At 49.5% G+C, this 26064-nt stretch overlaps 7 protein-coding genes across 15 annotated transcripts; 4 read left to right on the top strand and 3 right to left on the bottom strand.

Moving 5' to 3' along the window:
• Positions 1–1803: 1803 nt before the first annotated feature.
• FVEG_07056 (hypothetical protein) lies at positions 1804–6021 on the bottom strand. 4 transcript variants are annotated; one of them, XM_018895560.1, is made up of 5 exons: positions 5387–6021; positions 4543–5282; positions 3660–4488; positions 3319–3587; positions 2780–3057 (listed from the first exon to the last, which is right to left on the bottom strand). In XM_018895560.1, exons 2-4 carry the CDS (start codon positions 4756–4758, stop codon positions 3325–3327), a joined length of 1308 nt encoding a protein of 435 aa, XP_018752844.1. In that variant the 5' UTR covers positions 4759–5282; positions 5387–6021; the 3' UTR covers positions 2780–3057; positions 3319–3324. The 4 variants fall into 4 exon arrangements, with proteins under 4 accessions (XP_018752842.1, XP_018752841.1, XP_018752843.1 ...); XM_018895558.1 differs by having other exon boundaries at positions 1804–3057; positions 4543–6021; XM_018895559.1 differs by having other exon boundaries at positions 2748–3587.
• A 61-nt stretch (positions 6022–6082) lies between these two features.
• On the top strand, positions 6083–7242 carry FVEG_07055 (hypothetical protein). 3 transcript variants are annotated; one of them, XM_018895555.1, is made up of 4 exons: positions 6083–6182; positions 6252–6383; positions 6436–6692; positions 6749–7242. In XM_018895555.1, the coding sequence occupies exons 2-4, from the start codon at positions 6327–6329 to the stop codon at positions 6759–6761; spliced, it is 327 nt and encodes a 108-aa protein (XP_018752839.1). In that variant the 5' UTR covers positions 6083–6182; positions 6252–6326; the 3' UTR covers positions 6762–7242. The 3 variants fall into 3 exon arrangements, with proteins under 3 accessions (XP_018752839.1, XP_018752840.1, XP_018752838.1); XM_018895556.1 differs by having other exon boundaries at positions 6110–6383; positions 6436–6663; XM_018895554.1 differs by having other exon boundaries at positions 6110–6383; positions 6436–6757.
• Positions 7243–10956: 3714 nt separating this feature from the next.
• On the top strand, positions 10957–11220 carry FVEG_07054 (hypothetical protein; the record flags this gene model as incomplete). The annotated part of the gene is made up of 1 exon (XM_018895553.1): positions 10957–11220. The coding sequence occupies one exon, from the start codon at positions 10957–10959 to the stop codon at positions 11218–11220; it is 264 nt and encodes an 87-aa protein (XP_018752837.1).
• A 2593-nt stretch (positions 11221–13813) lies between these two features.
• On the bottom strand, positions 13814–17608 carry FVEG_07053 (hypothetical protein). The gene is made up of 5 exons (XM_018895552.1): positions 17062–17608; positions 16890–16997; positions 16530–16840; positions 16451–16480; positions 13814–16402 (listed from the first exon to the last, which is right to left on the bottom strand). The coding sequence occupies exons 1-5, from the start codon at positions 17143–17145 to the stop codon at positions 14017–14019; spliced, it is 2919 nt and encodes a 972-aa protein (XP_018752836.1). The 5' UTR covers positions 17146–17608; the 3' UTR covers positions 13814–14016.
• Positions 17609–17802: 194 nt separating this feature from the next.
• Positions 17803–19891, top strand: FVEG_07052 (protein PBN1). Its single transcript, XM_018895551.1, has 3 exons — positions 17803–18454; positions 18508–18565; positions 18613–19891. Exons 1-3 carry the CDS (start codon positions 18162–18164, stop codon positions 19750–19752), a joined length of 1491 nt encoding a protein of 496 aa, XP_018752835.1. The 5' UTR covers positions 17803–18161; the 3' UTR covers positions 19753–19891.
• Positions 19892–20055: 164 nt separating this feature from the next.
• On the top strand, positions 20056–22745 carry FVEG_07051 (hypothetical protein). Of its 4 annotated transcripts, XM_018895548.1 has the most exons (7): positions 20056–20323; positions 20379–20485; positions 20564–20863; positions 20914–21351; positions 21404–21651; positions 21713–22249; positions 22304–22745. In XM_018895548.1, exons 1-7 carry the CDS (start codon positions 20195–20197, stop codon positions 22489–22491), a joined length of 1947 nt encoding a protein of 648 aa, XP_018752832.1. In that variant the 5' UTR covers positions 20056–20194; the 3' UTR covers positions 22492–22745. The 4 variants fall into 4 exon arrangements, with proteins under 4 accessions (XP_018752832.1, XP_018752834.1, XP_018752831.1 ...); XM_018895550.1 differs by having other exon boundaries at positions 20379–20863; XM_018895547.1 differs by having other exon boundaries at positions 21713–22744.
• On the bottom strand, positions 22623–26055 carry FVEG_07050 (hsp98-like protein). Its single transcript, XM_018895546.1, has one exon. It carries the CDS (start codon positions 25617–25619, stop codon positions 22845–22847), a length of 2775 nt encoding a protein of 924 aa, XP_018752830.1. The 5' UTR covers positions 25620–26055; the 3' UTR covers positions 22623–22844.
• Positions 26056–26064: the final 9 nt, after the last annotated feature.

Below are 26064 nucleotides of genomic sequence, written 5' to 3'. Positions count from 1 at the left end.
CCAGGTTGTCTCAGACCTTTCTTTAGCCTCACCGCAATGAGAGTGCTCGCATGCCAAAGCTCTGTTTCGGTTCAGCGGATCCGAAAAAAACGGTATCAAGGATATTGTAGCTCGCCGTCTTTGCGGCAACTTGCGACTTGCGCCGCTTTGTCTACTATGAAGTCAAAGAGATGAAGAAAACTCCGTATAGCATCATCCAGCTTATTCAAGGACCCGAGCAATGCTGAACTGTGGCCCACACTAATCAGCTTGCTTTTGAGTCACTCAGTTGGTAACCACCTATCATCGCCCACATGCCACCTTGGCGGGCACATTAAGGATGTTCTGAGGAACGTCTTGTCTTTCAGCCACGCCACGCGGTTTGTTTGCTCCAGTGCCATGGACAAGGAAAGGAGAGAGAGGCAGAGAGGGAAACTTGGTGAACCACTCACCACCACTAGGTCAAGTCATTCCATCCATAACGACCCACCAATTCAAGGTGCTCTGGGCCAGCGAAACAGGGTATCATGTCAAACGGCCTGTCAATGGAACATACTACATTAAAGAATGAGCTTCTTAGTTCAGCACAGGAAATCTAAAGGGACCAGCTAAGGTTGCTCAAATGATTTCTACATAGGCTCAGGGTATCATGCCAAGTTTCAAGTTGAGCCAGAGTAATTTCCTCAAGAGTCCATCTGAGCGGCTGCACTACGCAGCCATAACGACTACTAGCCTCCTAGTGGTACTCACAGACGAGCATGTGTACGAAAAAGGGTACGCCTCTCAGCCTAGCTGTCATCTAAGCCCGCCACAGACTGTCGCTGGCGCCCCTCATGGTCCACCAGCATCTTGCCGCGGCGAACGCCCGTTTTGTGTCATTTACTCTAAAATTCGGAGGGAACTTCTGTTGAAGAGTCTTGGTCATCAGCAATGGTCATAACAGATGTATCAACACTAGCAACGGATACCAGACCCAAATGCTGTGGGGTGATCTGTTGAAACAAGCCAATGCCCGAATGACTTTGACGACACAATACTTCAGCGATAGGGGCAGACAGAGTGACTGCTGCACATTGTGGTGACCAGAGCATTACCATGAAGACAAACGCACAGACAAACTGTTCACCTGATATCCGTTGGAGGCTATGCAAAGCTGCCACAAAGACAAATAGTGACTGGCTGGTTGGCTGGCTTTCAATTGACGCAGAAAGTGACATCAAAAGTCGGTCCGGTGTGTTATACTGATTCATGTGGAAGCTCGGCAAAGCATGACTGGGTACTTGGTCTATGTATGTATGCATAGTCTGGTTGGTATTATTATCACTCTTGGTGGACAGTGCATCTGCCGTCTTGCCTAAGTTGCTTGGTTTATGCTTGTTTCCGTCTGCTCACATCTCCTGGGGGTAGTAGTCAACTTTCAGGCCCTTTTGCATATTAGGTATTGGGCACCTGGACCGGTCACAAGAGGCCCTGTCTCCCTGTCGCCCTGTCTTCCTTGTCTGGAAACGCCCCCTCACCGGTCAATCTTGACATGTTTCATGCCCGCTGTGCATCCCTGTTCCCTGCTGGTCTGGTCTGCATGTGTAGATCGTTCGACTGAACTTTACAAGGAGATGGATGTCATGTCCTTGCGGCATTCACAGCTCAGGGCGCTCCTAGAAGCCCGATACGGCCTTTGCAAGTGCCGCAATCCAAGCGCCCATGACCTGGCCCTGACAGCATTATAGGTACAGTATGTATCCGTGGTCGCTTGCAAACCGTCACAGGCCATGAGTTACTCTTTTGGGAAGGCAACCGCCTCATGAGGTTGTCTAGATGTGCATGCAGCGGCAGAGGCGCACCTGTGGGTGGTGTTGTTGCTGCATATCTTCAACCATGAACTACTGTCTGCTATTGACTGGTAGGCAACGTGCCTCTCTGTGCTATGGATATCCGATACTACCTGTTCTTCCTTCTCACTGTCTTTCTCGTTCAAATTCCCCTCTTGGCGCCATGCATAACTGCCATTGGATGTGTACTCATCATTGCTAAGTCATGAAAAACTCGTCTTTTATGTAACCATCCAGCCTCCCACCTAAGTAGCTAGCTAGGTATGTTTGTATGTATGCCACCCGCACCCTACCTCGCCTTCTCCTGCTACATCAAAATTCCGAGCACCGGAGAGTCTCCGTTGGGTGTGTCTCGCATTAACAGAGTCGTCGAATCCTCCGTAGCCCAGTTTAGGATGACAGAACCGGTTGACTGGCTCTTCGTTCAAAGACATCTCAACATGGACCTCAACTTGGTCCCTGGCTCCCTTCTCGGAACATGGCCTCCTTTCCTCACTGGAACTTGGCAGACCTTCCCTACCTGATCGGATTTGAAGTGAGATGGTAGTTGGCTCTATTAAACCAGTGGCTCCTAACATAGGCTAGCCGTTGCCGCTATACGTGACCGGTGGCATTCTAAATAGCCCCGGCTAAGATCATCCTCTCCATTGACTCCACATGGCTCCCCTAAATCTGCACTGGCAAACATAGGGATTCTGGAGCGAGTAATATGTGAGTGTTAGCGACGATATCGGTAAGACTGGCTGTCTGGCTGTCTCATGCTGTTATATTGGTGGGCCGGGGATCGGGAAATTCACGATAATTGGTATTTCCACCTAAGATCAAAGCTTTCTAGTATGTACATATGGTTAGCTGTCCTTGATAGGTGAATCAACTAAAATCCTACCGTGGCCCGTCCTGCCTGGACTTACACCCACCCATGCATGCACAGACGGTAGGTCATTGTCGGACGAACGCTTTCCAGTACTGTGGTCTGTATCCGTAGTTGGCTCATCCCTGATTGGCAAAGTTTTCCTTTTCTTGTAATTTATTTTGATTTGATTTGACTTGGTATGATTTGACAAGGAAGGCGGCTGGTTCACCTTTTGCCAAAGTCATCATGAGCCCCCTAGATTATCGTAGATTGTCCGCGGGGTGTCTAATCTTCTTTGAGTCCAATGCTCATCCGGGAGACCCATCCTCTCTTTATCCTCCATGTAAACGCTGTTATCGTATATATCGCGTTTTCTTCGTTCAAATGTTGTGATGACTGTCCACCATGCTTTTAGTTCCTCAAAGATTCAATGGCTGACCAAAGGTGAAAAACAATATCCCTGCTTTAGATAGCACAAATACCCAAAGGATATCCCGTCGCTAAACGCGTTTGGAGGCTAAAACCTCAAACATGAAGAAGAAACAGTAGCAAGAACATAAAATGCGCTATTCCCATACCAAACCCGAAAAAGGGTATCGCTCCGGAAAAAAAAAACAAGATCATTCAAATAATGGCCAATGCGGATCTTCTTAGTACCTGAGTTTAGACGCTGCCCCTGCCGATGGTGCCAGGCCTTCGCTGGCTCAACGCCTCAAGTTCCTCGTCATAAGTGGCGCCCTCACCGTCACTTAAGGGTCCGGCGGGCTCTCGTTTGGAGTGGTCAAAGTCACCCCGTTCTGTTGTGGCGAGGACCTTTAGGTCACCGCCTCGAGCGCCCGTCATGGCGTCAGTTTCGGCGCGAGCGTTGTTGATCATGGCTGGCAATTGGCGACGTCGAGCATTGATGAACCAGTTGGAGATTTGATCTGTTGGTGGACATGTTAGTTTCCAGTTTTGACTAGGCTTCTCCGTCCTTGGTTTAGTGCGGCCAAACTTACTCATCTGTAGCCCAGTCTGTCGCATGAGATCTTGCTTTTCGTCCTCGGTAGGGTATGGGTGTTGAAGGTGTGCGACGAACCACGCCCTGAGCTTGTCTGTAGTCTCTTTGGGCAAGTTTCCTCTTCGCTTCCGTTGTTTGTTATCACCGCTAAGACTGGCAGAGCTCATGTCCCCAAATCGAACGAAATCTTGGTAAGGCGTGTTGTATGTGCCTGGAGTAAATGGTGTCCGGTCATACGAGTGAGCTGATCCTGTGGATAGTGATTGGTATCGTGTTGGGTGGTGATAAGGATAACCATAACCGTTCTCACGGTATGGTGAAACGCCGGGCTCAGATATGGGTGTTCGTGAATGTGGCATCGACTGCTGAGGTGGTCGATAGCCGTCTGCAGGTGCTGTGCCACGGCCCACAGGTAGTTCTCGTTCCAGAGAACGTGGTGGAGGAAGACTGGGTAGCGTCGACCGAGACTCTGCTCTTTCACTGACTTCTATTGAGACTGAGTGGGAATTTGACCCGTTTGTCAGAAAAGGGCTTGTCCTTGTGGGGGCTGCCCAATTCTCCTGTGATCCCCCTTGGATGGGTAGGTGTGGTGAAATCTGTCTGGGTGAAGCTCGATCCGGACTGTAGCGCCGTGGTACTTGGCGGACTCTCTCCATTTCAACTTCACGTTCAATTGATAGTCGCCTTCTTTTGTTAGAATTGGGTGAGTGTATATATTGAGGTGATGCTGCGGGCAACGGTGGCGCGCCCAAGGGTGGTCCTGTAGATGGCGGCTTGGTGTTAAGATCATGTGGCGGCTGGGTCTGAAGCTGTAATTCGGGGAATGCCTGTGTGATATTAGCTAAACACAATGGCTTACTTGTCGAATCGATGTTATGTACCTGTCGAATTGAAGGAAGTGCGACTTTGTCGTTCTCGGTCCTCGGTCGAAGTGAATAGTCGGGACATCGGTTGGTTTCCCATGGACGGGGCATGCCGAAAGATGAAGGGTGAGGAGAAGGGGATGCTGTAGCAAGCATAGACATATTGTGAAGTTGAGGAGCTGAGTGTGATGGTTTCGTTTCAGACTGTTTTGACAGTGAACGACTATCTTCCATAACAATATGGCGAGCAGGGCGAGTAGTAACCGCACAGCGGTTATCGTGATCTATTGCCCGGTATGAAGGACTATTCGATTCTCGATTACTGATGAATTGTACCCTGAAATATTACGCAATGTGAAGTCAAGGAACACTTGAACGAGCGTCCAGTCCACAACGTTGCTGATCTAATAGACAGTTCAGGAAACAGCAGCGTTGGTGAGTAAAGAGCGAAATCAGGCAAACAGTCTTGAAGACTAAGCCTGGTCGTATTACAAGAAGATAGTGACGGAGAGAAGGAGATGGTGGTTCAAGAGAGTAACGATGAGTCGGGGGTTATTTGCCGTTGGTGGGACGCCCAAGCCTTTTGTATATCTCTGATATAATGGCGGCGTTTGGCCTTGACGGTTGTTCCAAACCCCATGTAGTGGGGGCTACTCGACCGTAGGGCAACGCAGACGAGGGATCCAGGTTAGGAAATGCCAGAAGACACAGGGCCATAAACAGTCTGAGCGGAGAATTTCAAAGTGGCCGGGGCTGAACTGGAGAACTCGCAGTATTAGTGAAACCAACTCATCCAAGCCACAGACAACGACGTGGGAACAAAGCGTTGTGGACTGGGATGCCAGGTTCTTTAAAGCCATACAGACAGGTACCTCTCTAAGAGACTTCTTTGCCTCAAGGTGTGGAGGAAACAACCTGACGGGCAGTCTAAACCTGAAGGGCTCAGGCATGCGAGCTTGAACAGGGTACACAGGGCGATCAAGAAGCCAGGGGGAATGAAGGATGGGGCAAGATGAAGAAACAAATGGCCTGGCTCAAGAGAACCTAGCGTCGTATCGTTCAGGACAAGAGAAACGTCACCAATCCCAAAGCACCCATGAACAGCTTTGACAGGCTCGTGGTGGTTGCTGGGATAAGGCCGCTTCCTGGATCAGGGGTGGTTATCGACATGGAGTAGGGACTCAACAAGAGGCCAAGACCTGGCGCCCATGGCTCTTAGTTCTCAATATAGGAACCCAGTTGGAGAAGCAGAGAAAGTTGACCAGGTCCATCCATGATGGCTAACACACCATGGCGTGTGCGATTTGGCAGCCTTTTCGAGATGTGGAGTGTGGAGTGTCAGCTAGTTTTCGCCGCTTCCACCCCCATCTGCATGTCCCTTTTTATGTACATACGTTGTCCGTATGGACAATGGAGTCAAGGCGGTTGAGAGAGAACGTGCGATGAATAGGATTGTCCTACGCGAGGACCAGACCGGAGCTTGGCGTATCATTGCATATATACCTGTCTTTACACGCGCATACATACCGACACGAAAGCAGACATATATGAGTTTGTGGTCATATTTGACAGTACCCTGTCCTGAACAGGCCAGACCACAATTTTCGACATGGTCATAAAATTTTATCCCTAACTGGATCTGCATTTTCTCAACGTTGGTAAGCCTCTGTGGCTTGGCGCTAGATTGCCGACTCTGGTTGTGGTTGTGGTTGCCAACGTTATAAAAGTCAGAAGCCACTCACATAGTCTCTCACCACTCCTTGTGAGGGGATCACGAGATTGGAGCGCTCTGACCTAGGCCGATGGGTTTCGGGCTTATGGTGCTATTAGAGTTCACGAATGACGGATGCTCAGCGCTGGTAGGTGCCGTTACGATCCTGCTTGGCTTTGCCTCTGGCTGATACACTCCAGCCTCGATATTTGACGGGTGTCATCCCCATAGTTGTTGTGGCTAGGGGCAGCGCTAGAGCGGCTACGGCACCCGCCACTGACAATGGCATCTACAAGTTGCAGATATGCCATGAATCAAACGTAATCCTTGGTTCGCTACCATCAAGCAAGCAATTACACGTCAGTACCGGGTTGTGGATCGGCGTCCAGTTTTGTAGGCGTCACTATCTCAGGCACCCATCCTGCACGGTAAGAGTTTTAAATGAGTGGTCATCATCGTACAATTGTCATTACCCGTTTGTGCTTCGAGGCTGACCAAGCGACCTCACAATAGTGTCCATAGGTAGGGACCATAGGCTCCCGGCATTCATTGTGTGTTCGGCAGCCAACGTGGGGTTGACTGTGGTAAGGGTAAGGAATGCCTTGCCAGCTTGCTTGTCGTTGTTGTGCTATGTTTGTTTCCAGGACTTCCAGCAATCCTGAAAGGGGAGCATAATAAGCCCACTCATATCGCTAGGATTTCTTACTGTGACGCGGCTTGGGCGGGTACAGAGACGGGAGGCCCGTGGCGTCGACGGGCAGTCCAGGCCCAGGTCCCTGGGTCTTGGGCGGCCCAACAAGATCTTGGGATAGATGTCCAGACGCCTCATTGAGTGCAAAGACACGCATATGTATACGTATGTGTGTATGTGCGTTGGTGAGTAAGATATGGGAGATCCACACCTCAAATTCTTTTGGAGATGCTGTTTCTTCGCCTTGTGCGGGTTAGACATCAGCCATGAGCCGGAGAGTTAGTCGATCGTAAATGAATAGATAAATTATGACAGCTTGCTTGCCCTTGCACAAATTGCAGAACATAAACTCAACAGCCTGTCAGCAAAAGCTCTAATGCGATTGGCTTGTCAAGTTATACGATCGTCGCGAAGATCGCACGGCGCCGGGACGTATTAGGATCACCTCCGGAGCCAGGATAGCCATTCTCGAAAGCCACGATTGGTCCCTGAGAAAACGGGTTGGAAGGGATTGCAGGGCAGCATGGCATAGTACATGTGCTGCTCGGCGTAGGTGCACTGAAACAGCAGGTATTGTAGCATCTCTAGGCTCAATACGGTCTGTCACCGACGACGGTCAAAGTCATACTTGCTCTTGACACCTGAATGAAGCTTAAGTTATCCGTATGAGAACATGGTATCAGTCAAAAAGGATTGAACGTTACACGCCCCCGAGGCTTGCTGGCGCGCGTGCCTGTTGGTCCCTGGCGTGCCTGATCTCGGCAGATGAGTCTCGAGCTTAAACAGGATCATAAACTTTGTTTAACCTTCCGAGGTGAAGTCTGGAAGGTTTGAGGTCCAGGACCGGCAGGTGAACCGATGAAGTTGCACTCACCGTTGAGGTTGGCGTTTGTTACGGAGACGATGTGATGCTATTCCAGGATGGGGAAGCTGATCAAGATTCTCCACATCATGGTCCACATCACGTTATCTTGCACGGGGTTATGGAATGGAAGGTGCCTTGAATGCATACCGACCTTACCTCTTTCCCAGGAATATACATAAGGCAGCTCCATACTGGTACGCATATAGATAGATACTTAGGCAGGTACAGAGTACGTGCGTACTGTATGGTCAGGAAAGTACTACCTAAAATAGCGATCCTCTTGGTTCAGTGACAAGAGGCGCCTGTAAATTGACTGGATCGATTTCCAGCGCCCATCTTAAACGGATCATCTACGAATCTCTGCGCCACCACAAGCCAGATTCATGCTTTGAGATTACCTACTGCGAACTAATTCACTAACTGGTTAACTAACAGCTAACAAACACTTGATTTCATGCCAAGAGGTATGCTGATCAGCACGCCGTTGAGCGGTACGTGCATCGCAACCACCCATCTCATTTCCTCAACGGTCAATCCATGGACAAGATCACTAATCCAGGTGCATGCAGTTCAGACCACATCGGTTACAGTACCAGGGTCATCACTAGCGAAACCCTGGTTCTTTAAGTTGTTTCCTTGGCATCGGCCGCCCAACTAGACCTCCATCGGGACGGATACAGCACCTCGGGCTTGCACGTTATTACTTCATCCTGTTCTATTATAGTCGCCATGTCCAGGGCTGCGACTCAGCATGCCTGCTAGGATCAACCCAACCAAGCCAAATGGATCTGTCTGTCAGAGCTGGTGTGTGCACAAGTCGTCACCCCATTCTCAAGGCTTCAGACAAGGGTGCCCGGGTACAACTTGCCCACACGAGTATCCCGACATCTTGAGCTGACCACTCATCTTTCATCTCGGAGTTGCGCCGGACCTCCTCTTGCCGATCAATTTTTGCCAGACCTTCGGCTATGAATAAAATCCCTACGGCAATCCTCTAGTCTATCCACATCTGTCAAACTGCACAACGGAGATGCCTCAGAATCCTTCCGAATCACAACCCTACGCACTGACAGCAGTTTGGACGTGCTGGAAGTGTGCACGACACTCTCGCTGGCTGTTCAGTTGGGAACCCGTTGACATGCACTTTCATTGATGGGCTATAGAGAAACCACAACAGGCTCGTGGTTCTGCCACACCTTTATCTGAGACGTTTTGCTGGATGACCGTGACGGTTTCTAAGCCATGTTCCAACTAAAGTTGGGCCCAGGTCTTGCTTTATTCGCTATGCATATCATCGTTCTAAAGAAGGTTGTTTTGTTCATCGACATTGATCTGACCCACATCGTTGTGCCGGCTATGCAAAGTATGCAGGGCATGCTCCAGTCACACACATATGTAATGCTGGGCTACTGGGTAAGGTCATTCCCATTCTCTACACACCTTTTTGCCCATGCGAACGAACCCTGGCTGCTGGACAAGACGTGGTGGCTGCCTCCCGTCGCACCCCGCATGGCCTTCAGGCCCCTTCATATAGGTATCTCACTGTGGGTGAGACAACCTCAGTTCGGTTGTTTGTTCAAAATCATGTATGGTACCAATCCGCATACCCTCTGTTGTTCATTCAGACTCTCGGTATCCATCCCCTTAATGGGCCGGAGGAATCCAGGGATGCATTCGCAAGATGGGCTGCACTAGGAAAAGAGTCGCCGACCCGGCACCACCCTGGCTGTCTTGTTCATCCCGTTCTGACCTCCCAATCATTCATCGATCAGTGGTCACAGCCATTGACATTTCCATCCCACGGCAGAGCCCGTTGGTCGGGAGGGGCTTTCAGGGCACCCCTGACCTACCAGTTATTGGGAGCTGGCGGGCCCTCCAAACCAACAAATCTGGCGCTGAGCAGATCTGGCTTTTGACATATTTTGCGGGACACCCCAGTCTCATCTCTGTGTCACCATCCATCATTTATCTGTCAACGATCTATCAGAAGGCCTCGTGAGAAAAAAAAAGTCTTCGTCCATGTCCAGATTCATCTACTACAAAACTCACCGCCTTGCATGAGTTCATCAGCCTTGCCATACTAGATCTAGGACGGTATCACAGCTCACAGTACATTACACAAGTCCTAAAGTGTTCTTTCCATAATGTGGGGGCGTTCTTCATCAGATGCGCCAAGTCTCCCTAGTGGTTAATGCTCCTGACAGCAAAAAACAAAAAACAGAAAAAAATAGCAATCCCGTCCCTCACAACACCATAGCATGCGGACTAACATCGCCCCTTGCCGCCACGCTTCAGGATCCAAAGTTGCCAGTGTCCAACCGATTGGATAACGTTCAAGACTACGCCGTCGCTTATCTCACTTTTTGCCAGGTTGTCCTTCGTCATAATGACCTGCATGTGCTGGCACCTATGCCATATCAACGGCTTTCTGCATGCTCAAAACGATGAATGACAGAAATGCCGGTTGGATTCAATCTTCCTTCCATTCTTGAATGTCCGAGTGAGCAAGTTTTATCTTCTCTTGTCTAACGGTGCATAATTTCCAAAGCCCGATATACTTTCGGAAGACGTATGTTCTTCGCAAATGGATAACCGCGGGTCTTGCAGGCTGTGCTTCCTCCCTCACCAAGTACAGGTTCAGGGGACACACACAGATCACTCACTATACGACTTTGTTTTGTCAAACTGGTACATAAAGAAAAGCGGTGACGGTGGCATCGCCAGTCGAAGAACCTGAGTGTCACTGGCCAAATCCTCGATAACACTGGTTTTGTATCTGATTGCTTGTCTCATATGATCACGCCAACCTCGGAACTCGCTGGTGGCTGTGACTAGAACGCTCACATGTCAGTCAGTATCAATCAATCGCAAATTTGCGGCTACAAAGATTCCGTGCAGGTCCTCGCATCTTGTTAAAAACAAAGTTCCCTCTACCTACTCGCATGACTCGTTCATGTCATATTCGCTAGATACCACGAACAGCAAGCAACATGATCCGCGGGGACACTCACCTACGGTTTAAAACATCCGGTACGGTAGAACTGTCTCTTCAACAGGGGCATCCTGGCAAGGCGGGACCCTCAGCGGCAGGCCATCTGAATCAACTGCCACATCGGATCCCCTGCATCTGGCCTCTTCAGCGATATACCTACGGAGTATACTTCGATGAATCCATCGTCTGCTTCCCCCCCGTCAGCGGCTATTGCGTTTTCTGTTACTCTTGTACACTTCTATGATCTTACACGAATTCGGACAGCTTTGGTCAGACCTTGGCCATCAGTAATGCATTTCGGAGCCGTGTTGCAACACAAGCCACTTGATTACTCCTTGTTGTGCAAGCAGTATCACCCCGCCTCGATCGAACGGCGTTGGCCCCGAGGTCGCACTGAGATTCTGTTGAACGATATCAATCAGGATATCAGTGCATGATCACGGAAGTAATTGCCTATGGCCGAGGTCTCTTCCTTTCCGTGCATGCATATTACAAGTTGCATAATACCTGTCATGAGACCATCATTTATGCGACACCAATACCCACGACTTTGGCCGGATGCATTATTATCATACTATGATGATGATAATGGCAAAGAAGTTTTGCCTGTCACGAAGCAGAGGGTAACATACATCGTGGGTATGTATCCACCATGAATGGCAAGCGAGTGGCATCTGATTTTGACCAGGAAGTTGTGGGTGTCTTCGTCCGTCCTCTCACGAGAGTTGCGGTAATTGTGTATTCTAAGATTATACCCCTCCCTTCGCAGCATCATGTCTGGTTGGGATTTTATCAGATCTTTGCAAACTGATCAAGGGCCCAAGTTCCTGTCATTGTTGACATATGAGCAAGCGAGGACCTGATCCTGGTCAATTATGTTTGAGAGGATACTCCAGGTTCATGTTAACTAACGTGTAACAGAAATAGAAGCGACTCCTGAACAGACCATTGATTGCATCCTGACAAGTCTCATTCTCTTTTCTTTTCCCACTTATCCCCTCCACATACATTGGTCATATTCACGTCCTGTCAAAGAATCCGGGTATTCTTGCTTGATATGGCCCCGGTCAAGAGTCGCTCAGATTTCGTTGACCTGCGTCTGTTGTACGAATCGATCAAGGTAAATTTTGTGCAATTGACTGTCAGGCACCATTTTGGGCTAGGACGATCGGGAAATGCAACGGTGTCGGCATTGTGAAACTTGAAGGTCCATGGAAAGACATATTTTGTGCCGGTTGGCCATTCAGTTAACTCCGTTTGCAACAAAGAGGTTGGTGTGTATCATGGAGGAAAGTTTGCGCCTAGCATATACTAGGCCATCTATTGTATTGGATGTTATACGACTGCTCCTCAGACCGAGCAAATGCAGCCCAACAATCCCTACAACCCACGGCCAAAAAGCAACTCTTGAGGGCCATATCTATTTCGACCCAATGGTACCCACCGCGATAGTAGCGGTAGAAAGGCGTTTCCCAAACAAAAAATGAAGCGACTGAGAGCTATAGTCCTGTGTTTGTCTCTCCTAGGCTATATGCTGTCATGTCCCATTGTGTCGTGATACGATACTGTATGTACTTTGAAGCGGTTGGCCTGAGCGTCCTGTCAGACGGACACCAAACCCATCTTGAGCCGCCGTGGCTGGGCTTCCCTTGGCCCCAGGCCACGGACCCTTTCCCCGGTTCGGCCTCTTGGTCGGCCATTTTTCTTCTTCAGCCTGCTCCGTGCTCCGCACCAGTCTCGGACGATGATGATTGATGTTGATGAATGCTACGACATCTCAATCCTTTGTTATGGCGCCGGCATGTGGGCTACGTCGCCCCTGTTCCCCAAGCACTCAGCTAACTAGGCAGTTGAGTTAACCTTGAGCTTATGCTGGCCTTGAAAACCGCTGGAGTACTACATACTGCATACTACTCTGCAGTTGCATTGCTCAGATATGGGGGACCCACAGCCACTGTCTCTTCCCCCTTTATAGACCATCCCGAAATCCTACAACCGACAGATATTGCGCTATTCGTACCTGTACTGCAGTTTTACAGTATGAAGCATTGCTTTTGTTGATGATGCTTTGTTGCGTCCTGTATCCTTCTGCTTGACCACACTCCGTATATCCCCCTGGCAAACTCTCCCCTTTGCGATATCCCATACACCCACTAACCCACTCGTGTTACCCTCTACCATGACCCGAGGTGTCCTTTACATCTCCTGAGAAGGCTCCTTGTCTTCACTCCCTTGCCCGTTGTCTGCGTACCGTCACACCAAGGTTCTCAGTTTCTGGAATATCGCGACAAGCCCTCCATTGGGCAGTCCGCTCCCGTCGAGTTCCACGCACCCATGCAACAATTGCCTGTGACGGTTTGGCTTCGTCGGTTGGCCGCGTGAAAACGAGGTCGTCCCGCTGTACACCACGGCATCGGCTGCGGTATCTACGCTGTTGTGATCCCATCGATCAGGAGGCGTAGAACACTAAGGAAGGCCAAGGTAACTTGGCTCGAGTATCAACGCTGAATATTAACTGAAGTAATTTGCTATGAACCGCAGTGACATGCCGTGGAGATGTTGAAGCATCTTCCCGAGTGGCGACTGCCCGGTTGTAGGATAACTGAATTCAAGAAGGTATGATTATCACAGTTGAATTGTTCACACAGTGTTATTCGGAACGTTGTTCATTCAAGAATAACTGCCGTATTCGGCTTGGAGTCGCTGTAAGTTGTTATAGAATCATCCAACCTCACGACAACTGTCATCCCATAAATTTATCTACTCAACTCATTTCTCGCGCCTCGACCATACCCTATGCTGCGTGGGCACATTCAGTGAAGCAGGGTGGTCTTTTTGAATTATGAATGCCGAAATAGAGGAGACTAAGAGGAAGAGCGAAATTCCGGCGGTCATCATAAAAGGACGATTAGATGAGCTTTATAAGTAGGTATGTGAGAATGGTCCTTTAATTTTGTCTGCCGATATTCAGACAAGGAATAGAATGACGACCATTTGCTGGTGAAAGCCACGAGGTAAACAAACATCAGTGTCCTTTATAATTTCATCCAGCTCTAGCTTAAGAAGCAGAATAAAAAGACAGCTGAGAGCCGTTGGATTTCTGTCTCGTTATCACGATGACTAGATATGAAATACCACCTTTATCGCTCTATTATTCCTATAAAAGAAACTCCCAGATCTAATTGAAGATCGATCTATGCATAACACGTAAATCATAACCCGCGTTTCCTTCACTATGCCCTTCGGAACACCTTATTCAAGAGTCCGCTTCCTCGCCCTCTTGGAGTTATCTCGTCCGGGGATGACGCTGCCCTTGTTTCTTTGCCCTTGCTTGTCATCTGGGGACTCCCATCTGACGCTGCTTCGTCTCCACGAGGAACTTCGACATACTCGTCCGACTCTCGATTGACATTTGTCCGGTCAAAGTAACTGTCAGCTGCCAGTTTCGAATGACCTGGCTCGTAAACAGTGGCTTCTGCCTGGGAAGCCTGGCCATCTCGAATCTTGGTCAAGCCGCGATCCAGGTACTCTACCATTTGCGCCTTGGTGACAAAGCTCTCGTCATCAGATCGCCCAACACCGTGAACGTCTTGTGCTTTCTTGAAGAGTGCAGGGAAGTGATTTTGGAACTCACTCTCAAGGGCCTTTTCTTGTTCTACTAGTGCTGTGGTTCGCTCTTCATTATGTCCAGGAGATGAGCTCAGATGACGTGTCTGGTCCTCTGTTTCCAATCGTGCGAAAAGAGCAACAAGCTCCGTCTCATTGCTTGACATACCTTCACTGATAGGTGCCTCCCTGGGGGCCTCTTTCTCGGCATCGTTGTCTTGAACGCGGTAGACGTGTTTGCTGAATGAGTCACTGAACTCTCGATAGTGTCCTTTCAGAATGAAGCATCGTCCGTGCCAGCCACATGCCCAGAGCTTCTCCAGCAAAGTATCAGCTGAGGGGCACTCCCAGGGATACTCAAGCCCACGTGAGTAGAATACAATACATCTCGCTTGCTGCCAGCGTGAGAATATCCTCCGACTCTGTGCGTCGGGGAAGGCCCGCTCAACCATATCTAGAGAGGCTGGGCGTAGGAAGGATTGGGGGGCACGCAAATGGATTGCACCCCTGATGTGCGACCTCTGGAATTCTGTCGATGACCGAATATCGAGTAAAAGACTCTGGCCTGGTAAAGATATGTCCAAAAGTTCACTTAGATTCGCTGGCAAGATCATGCGTGGCCCTTCGTGAGCACCGACTTTTGAATCTTCGACTCTCAGGGCTGCGAATAGTTGGGAAAACGCATCCCTCTCTCTCCGATGGTGGAACCAGACTTCAACATGCCACGGTTCTACTCCCAAGTTTGAAGCGAAAAATGCTTTCTGCCCATCATTGGGCAATGGCTCAGTCTGGTAATATTCCTCTAGACGTTTCTCTACATGAGGAGAGAACTTTTTAGGTTCTGGAACATCAGAACCAAAAGTGGTACGCCGCAGAGCTTGCTGTTGACTCATAATCATCTGTCTCGTCAGGTTTCCACTGCCCCCCAAAGAGGACGACGACTGTTGCCTCTGTAGTGTGGCAAGAGATGTTGTGGAATGCATCGGTCTCATGGATCGCTGCGATAAGCTCTGAGGTGATGATCCAGGTAGTGGTGGCATATGCAAGGGCGAGAGCTGCTGAATAGGCGGGAGAGTACTCCGGACCACAGGCCCTGTTTGCCTGCCGTACGCAGGATCCCGAAAAGCTCCCATCTGGCCAGTCAACCCCGTAAGTTCAGTAGGTACAAAGGTTGTACCCGAAACACCTGAAATGAACGATGCGCTGTCATTTTCTGCGGGATAACGGTTTGCGGGAACCAAGGTCGGCACCGATTGGTTTCGGGGCTTCTGAGTCATCAAGTTATTCGATCGGATAAAAGCAACGAATGATGTTGCATGGTCTTCTGGCAGCAAGTCCCAGATAGAGACCGGCATGGAGACAAGGAGCATTGTAGAGTGACTCTTGAAAACACCCTGAACCTTGACATATTTGGCCATTGCAGGGAAGGCGCCGAGCCATTGCTCCCATGCGTTGATATCAAGCCGCTGGTCATCCTCCAACGCCAAAGAAATCATGACATGAGGAGTATCTTCGTTGGGTTCAGTAAACATGTAGTCAGTCCGTGAGACAGGCGTGGTGGAATCAGCCGCTCGGCCAGTCTCATGGGACACCGCTGGTGTCGGTAGTAACTCAGGAGATGGCAAGTTATCGCCGCGGGACATCCGAGACATTTCGATGCTTGGCGCTTTGTGGTTGGAAGTCATCATGAAATGCACAGGGGTCGATCGAGCCTCAAAGTATTTGCCATTGATGGTGATGGGTCGAGGGTGTTTTAATCGAGCAAGAACCTCGGCGTGGAGCATAGCGGCGGAGAATGCTCGGACTCGCCACTCCTGAAGCACTTCAATGAGGGCATTGGTGAAAGAGTATCGTCCGGGATCAGGGGCAATGGCGTCCCAGCTCGAAGCTGAGATAGTCTCGGTGATACTGGCTCCACTGGGAAAAGTTGCACTTGCAGCCCCAGCGCAGCAATCTAACAGAATGAGAACATCTGATAGTGAGCGTTCGAGTAGAGTCTGAATCGCAGACCACCTTTTCTCGTTAGACGTGTGGTTGTATACGTGTTGAGGAGGATCTTACTGAAGCCAAGGCGAATTCGCCTCACGGGTACTGACAAAAGTTAGACAATCTCTATGACATGGCGACTAGAAATACTTACGCACACCAGGTGCTTTGCCGAGACTCGTCAATTCTGGCATGACCACCGTAGTAGACCACGAACAATGTATCCTGGGACTCGTGATCTTTGATCAGTTGCCCTATGCGCATCATCAACTCCAGATGAGAGTTCTCTGAAGGGATGGCAAATATGTCAGTGTTAAAGCCATAGTCCTCACTCAAACACTTTTCAAGGTCTTCCAATTCAGGGATAACGAAGAGATCATCCGAGTTCCAGTGTAATAGCAATGCTTGTACTTTGCTGTATCTGGCTGAGGAGCGTCCACGATTAGGGAAAGCGCGGGCGGCGGACTGGAGAGGAGTTTAGAGACTGTCCTTATGACGGATAGTAGAGACTAACATCTTCAAGTCTTTGTGCGAATTGGCCGATGTGTTTGACATGAAAACTAGTACGGCTTGTGTCATGAGTCGCAGACCTGGCATAGTAATCGCCCCCACTAGATGCGGCCTAGGAAGTGGCATTTGTGTAAGTCGCTGTCTTATTTGTGAACGAAGTGGAGGATCAGACATACCATAGAAGGGCCGGTGCTTCTCGAACCTGGACCTTCGACAGGTCTCCGCGAGCGTATCGTGACGTATGGTTGATGATCGGCCATGACGATGAATGCGCAACTTGTGAATGTACGGGCTGTTTCACGGACCAGCCAGAGGACTCAATCGCCTCTGTCGCAACTTGGCTGCTAGCGGCTGGTCGTATCCACGATCTTGGTCGCTAGAATCGAGAATTGGGCAGTTCAGATGTGGTTCTTCTATTGTCTCGCTCTCGATGTGGGTGGGTATCGTGCTCTAAAGCTACAGCGTTTGTCGGCTCACTTGGAAAAAGAAAGGCATGATCGTATCGTACAGCGTATGTATCGTTGGTAGCATGTATCTATGTAAGTAGGTATGTATCTACAGTCGAGCGTCGTTTCACGGAGGCAGCAATGAGTATGTAACAAGGGGAAATTCTTGGTTCTGTTGTGGTATTGTCATCTCGACGGCAGGAGGGAGATTATGGAAACGGAGAGGGATGATCGTTGGAGCGACTTTCTTCTATTCGCGACCGAAGCGGCGTGTGGCAGGCTCACCCGTCCCTTCCTCAAGTTTGAAATGGATCGAGTGTCGGTCCCCAAATAAGTTTAGCGCCGAGTAACTGGCGGCAACCTACCAAAGAGGAAGAGTACGAGGGGCCGGGGCTCGGGTATTCAGTGACTCCAGCCAGTGCCTGATGCCTATACAATCCACGTGTACAGGGTACTTTATTGCTTCTTTCAAGAGCTTTGGCCATGGAACCTACCACTTCAAGCTTCGGTCACTAAAACTTAGGTAACGTCACCTTTTGAAAGAAGCATTTGCCTACCAATTAACACACCGAGGTCAACTACGAAGCGATTCGTAAACAAGGCAGAAACATAAAATCTTTTTTCCCCATTGGCTAGCTCATAGCTTACAGTATACTACGAACGCGATCTAAGCCTACTCCAGAGCTTATCTACACGCGACAAGCTTCCCTGAAAGCTCTTGGGTCGCTCGCTTCCATCCAATACTAAACTCAGAGACAGCTTGTATACCTACCTACCTAAGCAACACACGCCACTACCACTGTCAGGAGCAAGCATCAACTACCGCCATCATGCGTGAGCGTGTCACGTTTATCCACAACGACTATACCCTTGATCCTGAGCAGCTGGACAACCAAGAAGCTGGATTGCTTGGGCCTAAAATCGAGTCAGTCCGTCAGGATAAACTCACTATCCCCTTGGACGAGTTGCCTAGTGAGCTCACCGACATACTCCAAGAGTATGAGGCTCTTCATATCAGATGGGCTAGCCCTGTCAAATCCGAGGCACTCGATCCTTTCGCTTCGCGAATTTCGCCCGGGCTTCATGTCTACGTGACTCCGGAATCCCCAAACTCATGTAACCCGTACGTCGTGATCTCGAGTTGCGGCCACTTGAAACACTAATCCAACGTTATAGAACAAAACTTTGCGGCTGGCTCCAGAGGTTTGGGCCACTAGCCTGTTCAAAGCCAGAGGTGAGTTCCATAAGCCAACTGACCAACAAGATGCTCACCAGTAACAGGCTTTCACTGAGTTTAAGCAACCAGCTACCTCCACAGCCCCGAGCTTCTCATTTCATCAAACACTGGAAGATCTACACTCCTTCATTACTATCAGCTCTCAGGAGTTCTGTCCTGAACTGGACACTGTTTGTAATGCCCGACTACGAAGCTTGTTGACCGCGACCAGCTTGGACTTATCCTTTGATAAGTCTGCAAGGGCTCTTGTCGCTTCTGCGCTATGGCCTCTTCGACCCCAAACCGTTGCTGTTCCTGCATCAACCGAAAGAAGGGTTGAAGTTGGCATTTTCGTCAACGACCGCTCGCAACCAAACATGAAGGAGAACGAGCTTGGTGTCGCTGGCGTTCTATCCGTACTTGGCGACAAGAAAAAGCCCTCGCCGACCATCTTCACTTTCCCGGCCCGACACCGTCGAGATGAATCTGTATTTACATCTAGATTCCTCACCCCCACAGGCCTTCACCCAACCCTTCAGCTCAGCTTCAGCTCTAACAAGCCTCCAAGCGCTGAGGGCGAGTGTACGCCATACGCATTCTTGACATTACCCAAGGTCATATTTGCGGATCGTTATCAACTAGGAGATGATCTGTTCCTGGCCTCCAAGAACTTGACAGCTTTGCGATACACAACTCTGCCCGTGGACTTGGAAGCGCCAGCATATACCACTGAGACATGGGGATCCAGTATTCTGCTTGAGCTCGCGCCACCTCCCTCTGGAGAAAGGCAGCCGTGGAATGTTGAAATCCCTCTCCACCTGCGATACCTTAAGCCTTCAGTGACTGACCAAGCCGAAGCCGATATTCCCTATCCTGCTGTCTTCTGGGCATGCTCCTCAGGGGAGGAGACGCTGGAGAACCCATTTGATCGTCTTCATATTGGCTATGACAATCTTTTCCCTCGAGACACTGCCTTCTGGCACGTGACCCCTCAACCAGAGGGCGAGAGCAGACTTATGCACCGTGTCACTGTCCCTGTCCTTAAGCTTGAGGGCATAGATACTATCAGGACAGGCACGGCAATCGCAGTTTCGCTAGGTTTCGCCTGGGTACTGTGGAAGCTGGTCGGTGTTATGCTAAAGTCAGAAAAACCAGTGCTCAAGAAGACCGCCCTAAAGAGGTCTAAACAAGCCAAGAAAGCTTGAGGTCGAGTTTTATGTTAGTTTGTTTGGTCTCTGATGCAATGGTGTAATATATGACAAGAGAGATGTAGATAGAATCCAACACTAATTAAATCAAGAGGACGAGGATTTCCCTCCTCTACTAACCTATCGAATTTTCGCTTAACTACCTTAGGTACCTATGGTCTGAAACCGGGCTGCCTTAGCCTACCTATAGTAGGAAGGCATTCTGTATCACCCAACGCCGACTAAACGCTGTACACGTGACGTCAGACACTCAAGATAGTAGAACGCAACTCGACCACTGGACTAATTGATAGACCTCTTCAACCATCTACATCTCCATCTCAAGTGACTCATCGACAACTCATGAACTTTTATTACTGTGAACCTATTTAAATGATATAATTCAATCAAGGTTACAAGCTACCGTATCGTCCGCTCTGTGTTATAGTAATGCAAATTGATGGCTCCAACACCATCGTCAGACGAGTCACCCGCGTCGACTTCGGGCCCAGGCCTCACACGAGCGCCAGACTCACCGCAAAACAAAATTAGACGAAACGTAGCCTGTATTAGTTGTCGTGACTCAAAGGTGAGTTGTCTCGACTGAGCTAAGTTGCGTATGGTTAATGCTGAATCTGGGCTAGGTGCGGTGTCGAGCGAGTCCTGTCGCGGGACAGCCATGTCAACGATGCGCCAAGTTACAAATTCCGTGCGTATACGATAGATCGCATAAGAGAGTGACAAGGAGAAGGTAATAGTCTGACAGCATTACTACGGAATGACTCTTGTATTTTCTTCAGAATAAGTGAGTGATATTGACAATATGTAGTAAACTCGAGCTTCTGGAACAAGAGCTCAGATCCATCAAAGAAGTTGTACAACCCAAGAGTAACGCAGAATCGCCATCAGTCTCTCAAAGAAACGGAACTGTGTTTCCTACACAACCATCCCAATTGCCTCCGGCCACAAATGGTGCCATCTTTTCATTATCAAGCAACCTGCAAAGCCCTCAACAACCCCAGTCGTTCGTGCCATCAGCAACGCTGCTCGAAAAGACAGAGCCTACCAAATCCCGCATGCTAGGTGGTAAGTTGGTGTCAGGGCAGGATATTGATTGGTACTTTGAGAAGCAAGACTCCCCCGGACTGATGCTAGCAGCAGGACAGCTGACAGGTCCAGGTATTTGCAATGCTATCATCCCTATCTACCCATCTTGAGGAAGAAAGACCCAGATGAATGCTTCGAGGCATCAAGAACTCTCTTCTGGACAGTGATATCGACAGCTTGTCGTCGATATGCCAAAGATGAACAACTTGTAACCTTACTGCTCGACTCTCTTAACCGCGACGTCTGGGGCCTGCTTCAAGCCATTACATTAGACCTCGAGTCTATTCAGACTCTATTGATAATCTGCACTTGGCCATTCCCTACCATTAGGTTTATCACTGATCCATCGCCTAATTTCATAAGCAGTGCCCTCAACGCTTGCATGCTTCTCGGCCTGCACACTGGCCGAGGATCTCATCCTAGCTTCTTAATTGGTGGGCGCCAGCACATGACATGCACAGACTACGAGGCATCTATAACGTGGGTGTTCTGTAGTATTCTCGCCCAAAGGTTTGTCTGGTATTGTAATGGCAGTGTAGCCTGGATTACTGATAATGTGCAGAGTATCTACAGGCAACGGACATCCGCCTCCTTTTCTCCAGCATAATGACACCAAGTGCAAGGACACCATCAAAGATAGCCTTGCGCCGGAGTTACTCACCTTTTTTGAGCTACAAAAGTTTTCAAATAAGTTACATACAGCCATGTCTGCCCAGATATCGGCAAACAATGGGGTTCCTGAAACCATCGTCAAGATGTGGGAAGATGAGTTTGAGCTTCTAAGGCCCCTCGTCACCCGTGTCGAAACAGGTAGGCTCCCGGTAACACCCTGACCTAGCATCTAATGCAATTACTAAAAACTTCCATCCAGACTTCTCTCGTTTCATAATGCTCGTTGCTCAACTCGAAGTCCAGGCTTACTACTATACCTCACCCGCTGACCAGCGTCCCAATTTCACCCTCAATACTCTCCGCACATACAATACCTCACAGAATCTTATCAACACAGCCCTCACGCTCGAGTCAACGTGCCAACTACTTACCCATAGCCCCCACTGGGTCTATCGTGCTTTAGTCGATGCCAGCTGCATCCTCTTATCCACGCTACACTCCACTGCTGCTCCGCAACATCTCTCATCCTCAGACGCTGAAGTTGTCGCTGCGCAGGTTCTATCCCTTTTAAAAACCTGCTCAGTTCGTGACAATGACCTCCCCACACGAGGTTCCATCATTCTTGAGACTTTCTGGTCTGTAAGGCATTTGCTCCCTAAGTGGGACATTCCTGTCGGTGCATGGCCGGATCGTATAGGTGCTGCCACATCGTATTGGTGTCTCACAGCCTTCAAGAATGCGTTGCAGGAGGCCAAGAATATCACAGATGGTACACAAAAAGGCATTGATGCCTTTCGTAAGTCTACACTCTTCGTTCGATGGATTGGGATTGCTCACATGTGGCAACTAGAACAAAGGTTCCCGGGGAACAACGGTGATGATAACGATGGCAATTCCAATGCTAACACAGACATCAATGGCCAAGAACAGACTATGGACAGTAGTGCCATCGATCCCCTCCAAGGAATTGACTGGTCCATGATCATTGATGATTTCGGCTGGATTGGAGAGGGTCCCGTGTTTCTTGGGCCTGCATGATAGCGAAGAACAGTTTTTGTTTGATTGTCGATTTCCAGTCCAGATCTCTATAAAGAGAGATATTCTATTTCCCTCCGTGTTTCCTCGAACAAACCGAAACGGAGATCAGGTGCGAGCTGTCCGCGTTCCCATTCAGGACAACATCGTATAGATTATTTCAAAGCATGTCACAAGATAACAAAGATAATTTGAATTTTTGTTCCCATTGTTCATAATCCAGTAGCTAAATACATTGAGCTTCAGTACAGACACCATAAACCCTTAACTCCGTCATGCAATCATCAAATTCGTCCATAAAACAGTATTGCCGCCCATCAGTGCTCCTTCAACCACCAGTTTTTACATGAAAGCGCTTAGTCGTAGATGTCCTGATCCATGTCATCCAACATCTCATCGACTGCATCATCTTCATCAACCATATCTTCATCCTCTCCAAGTTCACTGTCGGGATGGTTGGAAAGCACAACAATCTTGCCATCAATGAGCTCAACACGCGCATATTCGCCATCGCGGATATTGTTGCGCAGGATGAGAATAGCAAGACGATTCAGGACCTCCTTCTCGATGAGACGAGAGAGAGGTCGAGCACCGTAAGCCGGTGAGTACCCACTGTTTCCAAGGTAATCCTTGGCTTCCTCCGACACGTCGATATGGACCTTTCTGCCATTGTCTTCGAGTCGTTTCTGGATCTCGGCAAGTCGAATATCGACAATCTTGCGAATCTCCTTACGTGTGAGACGATTGAAGATGACAACCGAGTTGATACGGTTGAGGAACTCAGGCAAGAAGTAATTGCGTAAGGCGGTCATGACCAACTCGCGAGTACCGGGGTCGACACGACCCTCCTTCACGCCAGGTCGAACAAGGTATTCTGCACCCAGGTTAGAGGTCATAACCACGATGCAGTTCTTGGCGTCAACGACTCTGCCTTGGCCGTCAGTGATACGACCATCGTCCATGAGCTGGAGAAGGACAGTTAGGACTTCCTTGGCAGCCTTCTCAACTTCGTCAAAGAGTAAGATTGAGAATGGCTTGCGGCGAAGAGCCTCAGTGAGCTGACCACCAGCATCATGTCCAACGTATCCAGGAGGTGCACCAATCATGCGGCTCAGTGCATGTCTCTCCTGGTATTCAGACATATCAAAGCGGATCATTGCCTTGGCGTCGTCGAACAGGAATTCGGCCAGGGCCTTGGTCAGAAGGGTCTTTCCGGTACCCGATGGGCCACAGAAAAGGAAACTCGGCGGCTGATTGGGATTGCTAAGGCCAGAACGCTGGAGTCGAATGGCGTTGGCGACAGATTGAACAGCTTCCTTCTGGCCAACAACGACCTTGCTGAGCACCTTTTCCATGTGGATGAGCTTCTCCTTCTCGGAGGTACGCAGGCGAGTGACCGGAATACCAGTCCATCGAGAGACAATCTCGTTGATGTTATCTGCGGTGACGATGTCGGTGACCATGGCGCCACCAGAGTCCGTGGGGGCAGTAGCGTTAAGAGCGGCGTCGGCAGCAGCTTTGCGAGCCTCAAGCTCCTTGATGACAGCCTCTTGTTCGGGGATGGCACCATACTTGAGATCGGCGGCCTTGGCATGCTCAGAGTTATTCATGGCATCCTCGAGGCGCTTCTCGAGATCGTCGAGCTTGAGCTTGGCTTGGTGGATTTCCTCACTGCGCTTGATCTCGCTCTGATACTTCTCACGGAGAGGCTGTAACTCCTCTTCCACGTTCTTAGCATCCTTCTTAGCTTGAGCAAGACGAGTCTGGGATGCTTCGTCCTTTTCCTTCTCCAGAGCCGCAATCTCTATCATAAGCTGCCTAAGCTTGCGCTCGAGAGAGTCGATGATTTCGGGCTGAGACTCTCGAGCAACACGAACTGCAGCAGCAGCCTCATCAACAAGATCGATGGCCGAGTCAGGCAGTCGTCGGGATGTAAGATAGCGGGCAGCCAGATTAGCGGCAGCTACGAGAGCGCTGTCGAGAATAGTGACTCGGTGGTGACGGTCATATCGCTCCTTGAGACCTCGAAGGATAGATATCGTCTCAGGGATGCTGGGTTCCTTGACAATAACTTGCTGGAATCGACGTTCGAAGGCAGCATCCTTCTCAACGTACTTACGGTATTCAGCAAGGGTAGTCGCACCGATACAGTGTAGCTGGCCACGGGCAAGCATGGGTTTGAGAAGGTTGGCAGCATCCATGCCTCCCTCACCAGACGAACCAGCGCCCATGAGAAGGTGGATTTCATCGACAAAAAGAATGATGACATCCTTTGACTCGGTGATCTCCTTCAAAACACCCTTCATTCTTTCTTCAAACTCTCCACGATACTTGCTGCCAGCGACAAGTGCACCCACGTCAAGTGAAAGGAGCTTGCATGACTTCAAGTTATCAGGAACGTCACGGTTGACAATTCGCTGTGCCAGTCCTTCAATGACTGTGGTCTTTCCTACACCGGGCTCACCGATGAGGACAGGGTTGTTCTTGGTTCGTCGAGAGAGGATTCTGACAACTCTGCGAATCTCTTCCTCTCGACCAATAACGGGATCGATCTTCTTCTCGCGGGCCATCTCAGTCATATCAATGGTGAACTTTGCCAGGTTCTCATTCTCCTCTTCAGTGTCAGCCGTCTTGCTGTCAACTCGCTTTGTTCCCCGAATAGCCTGTACTGCTTCTTGTACCAGTTTGGGCTTGGGAATGTTGGCTTCCTTGAGAGGTCCTTGGATGGTTGAATCCTCAGAAAGGGCAGTGATGAGGTGGTCTACGCCAATGTATGTATCCTTCTGTACCTTCTGCAGTTCCATGGCCTTTCTTAGCACATTGTGGAACTGAGGTGCCAAAGAGACATGCTCAGGTGGGGGGTCTTGACTTGGGAGTCGGACGAGGGTTTTCTTGAGGGCTCGATCGAAGAGTTGAGGGTCACCATGTGCTCGCTCAACGACTTGTCGGAAGAGTGTGCTTGTGGGAGGAGGACCGTTCTGTTGATCCTTGGAAGGGTCCGGGGGAGGGTCGAGCAGAGACACAGCGAGATGAACCGGTGCAAGCTGAGAGTGGCCGTATTGTTCAGCCAAGGCCATGGCATCTTCCACGGCCTTTTGGGCACGGTCTGTAAAGTCCATGCGGCTATTCATGATTGCGGTGTTGTGTTATGTGAGAGTGTAAACGATAGGTAGTTGAAACCAGAGAATTATTTGTGTATGTTCAGTCGTACAGTTCAGTCGTGTTGCCCAATTATTAGAGTAGTATGTATGTAAGAGAAGGGCGATGTCAGGTTTTCTGACCTGGGAAGATTGGGTATCGTTTGATGTTGTGGGGTATAGTTGCTTGCTGTACTTTTAATGCAGAAGAGAAAGAAAAGTGATCCGGAAGACCGAGGATCAAGAGGTGAATTTATTCACGAATTGAGTGGATCTCATGGAATGATCATGTCACTCCATGGAAGCATCTGGCGAAGGATATCGCCCCGACATAAAGTATCGAGATCTTGATGGTAGGATCCAGCAAGATCAAGTAACATCAAGCTCATGGAAACCTCCAGCCCAACCCATCAGCTTCTGGCAGCTTCCGGATTCTTCG

This window comes from Fusarium verticillioides, chromosome 7, assembly GCF_000149555.1.
Source record: "Fusarium verticillioides 7600 chromosome 7, whole genome shotgun sequence".
NCBI lineage: Eukaryota > Fungi > Ascomycota > Sordariomycetes > Hypocreales > Nectriaceae > Fusarium > Fusarium verticillioides.
Note: the sequence above shows the minus strand (reverse complement) of the source record. Positions and strands in the feature narration are given on the sequence as shown.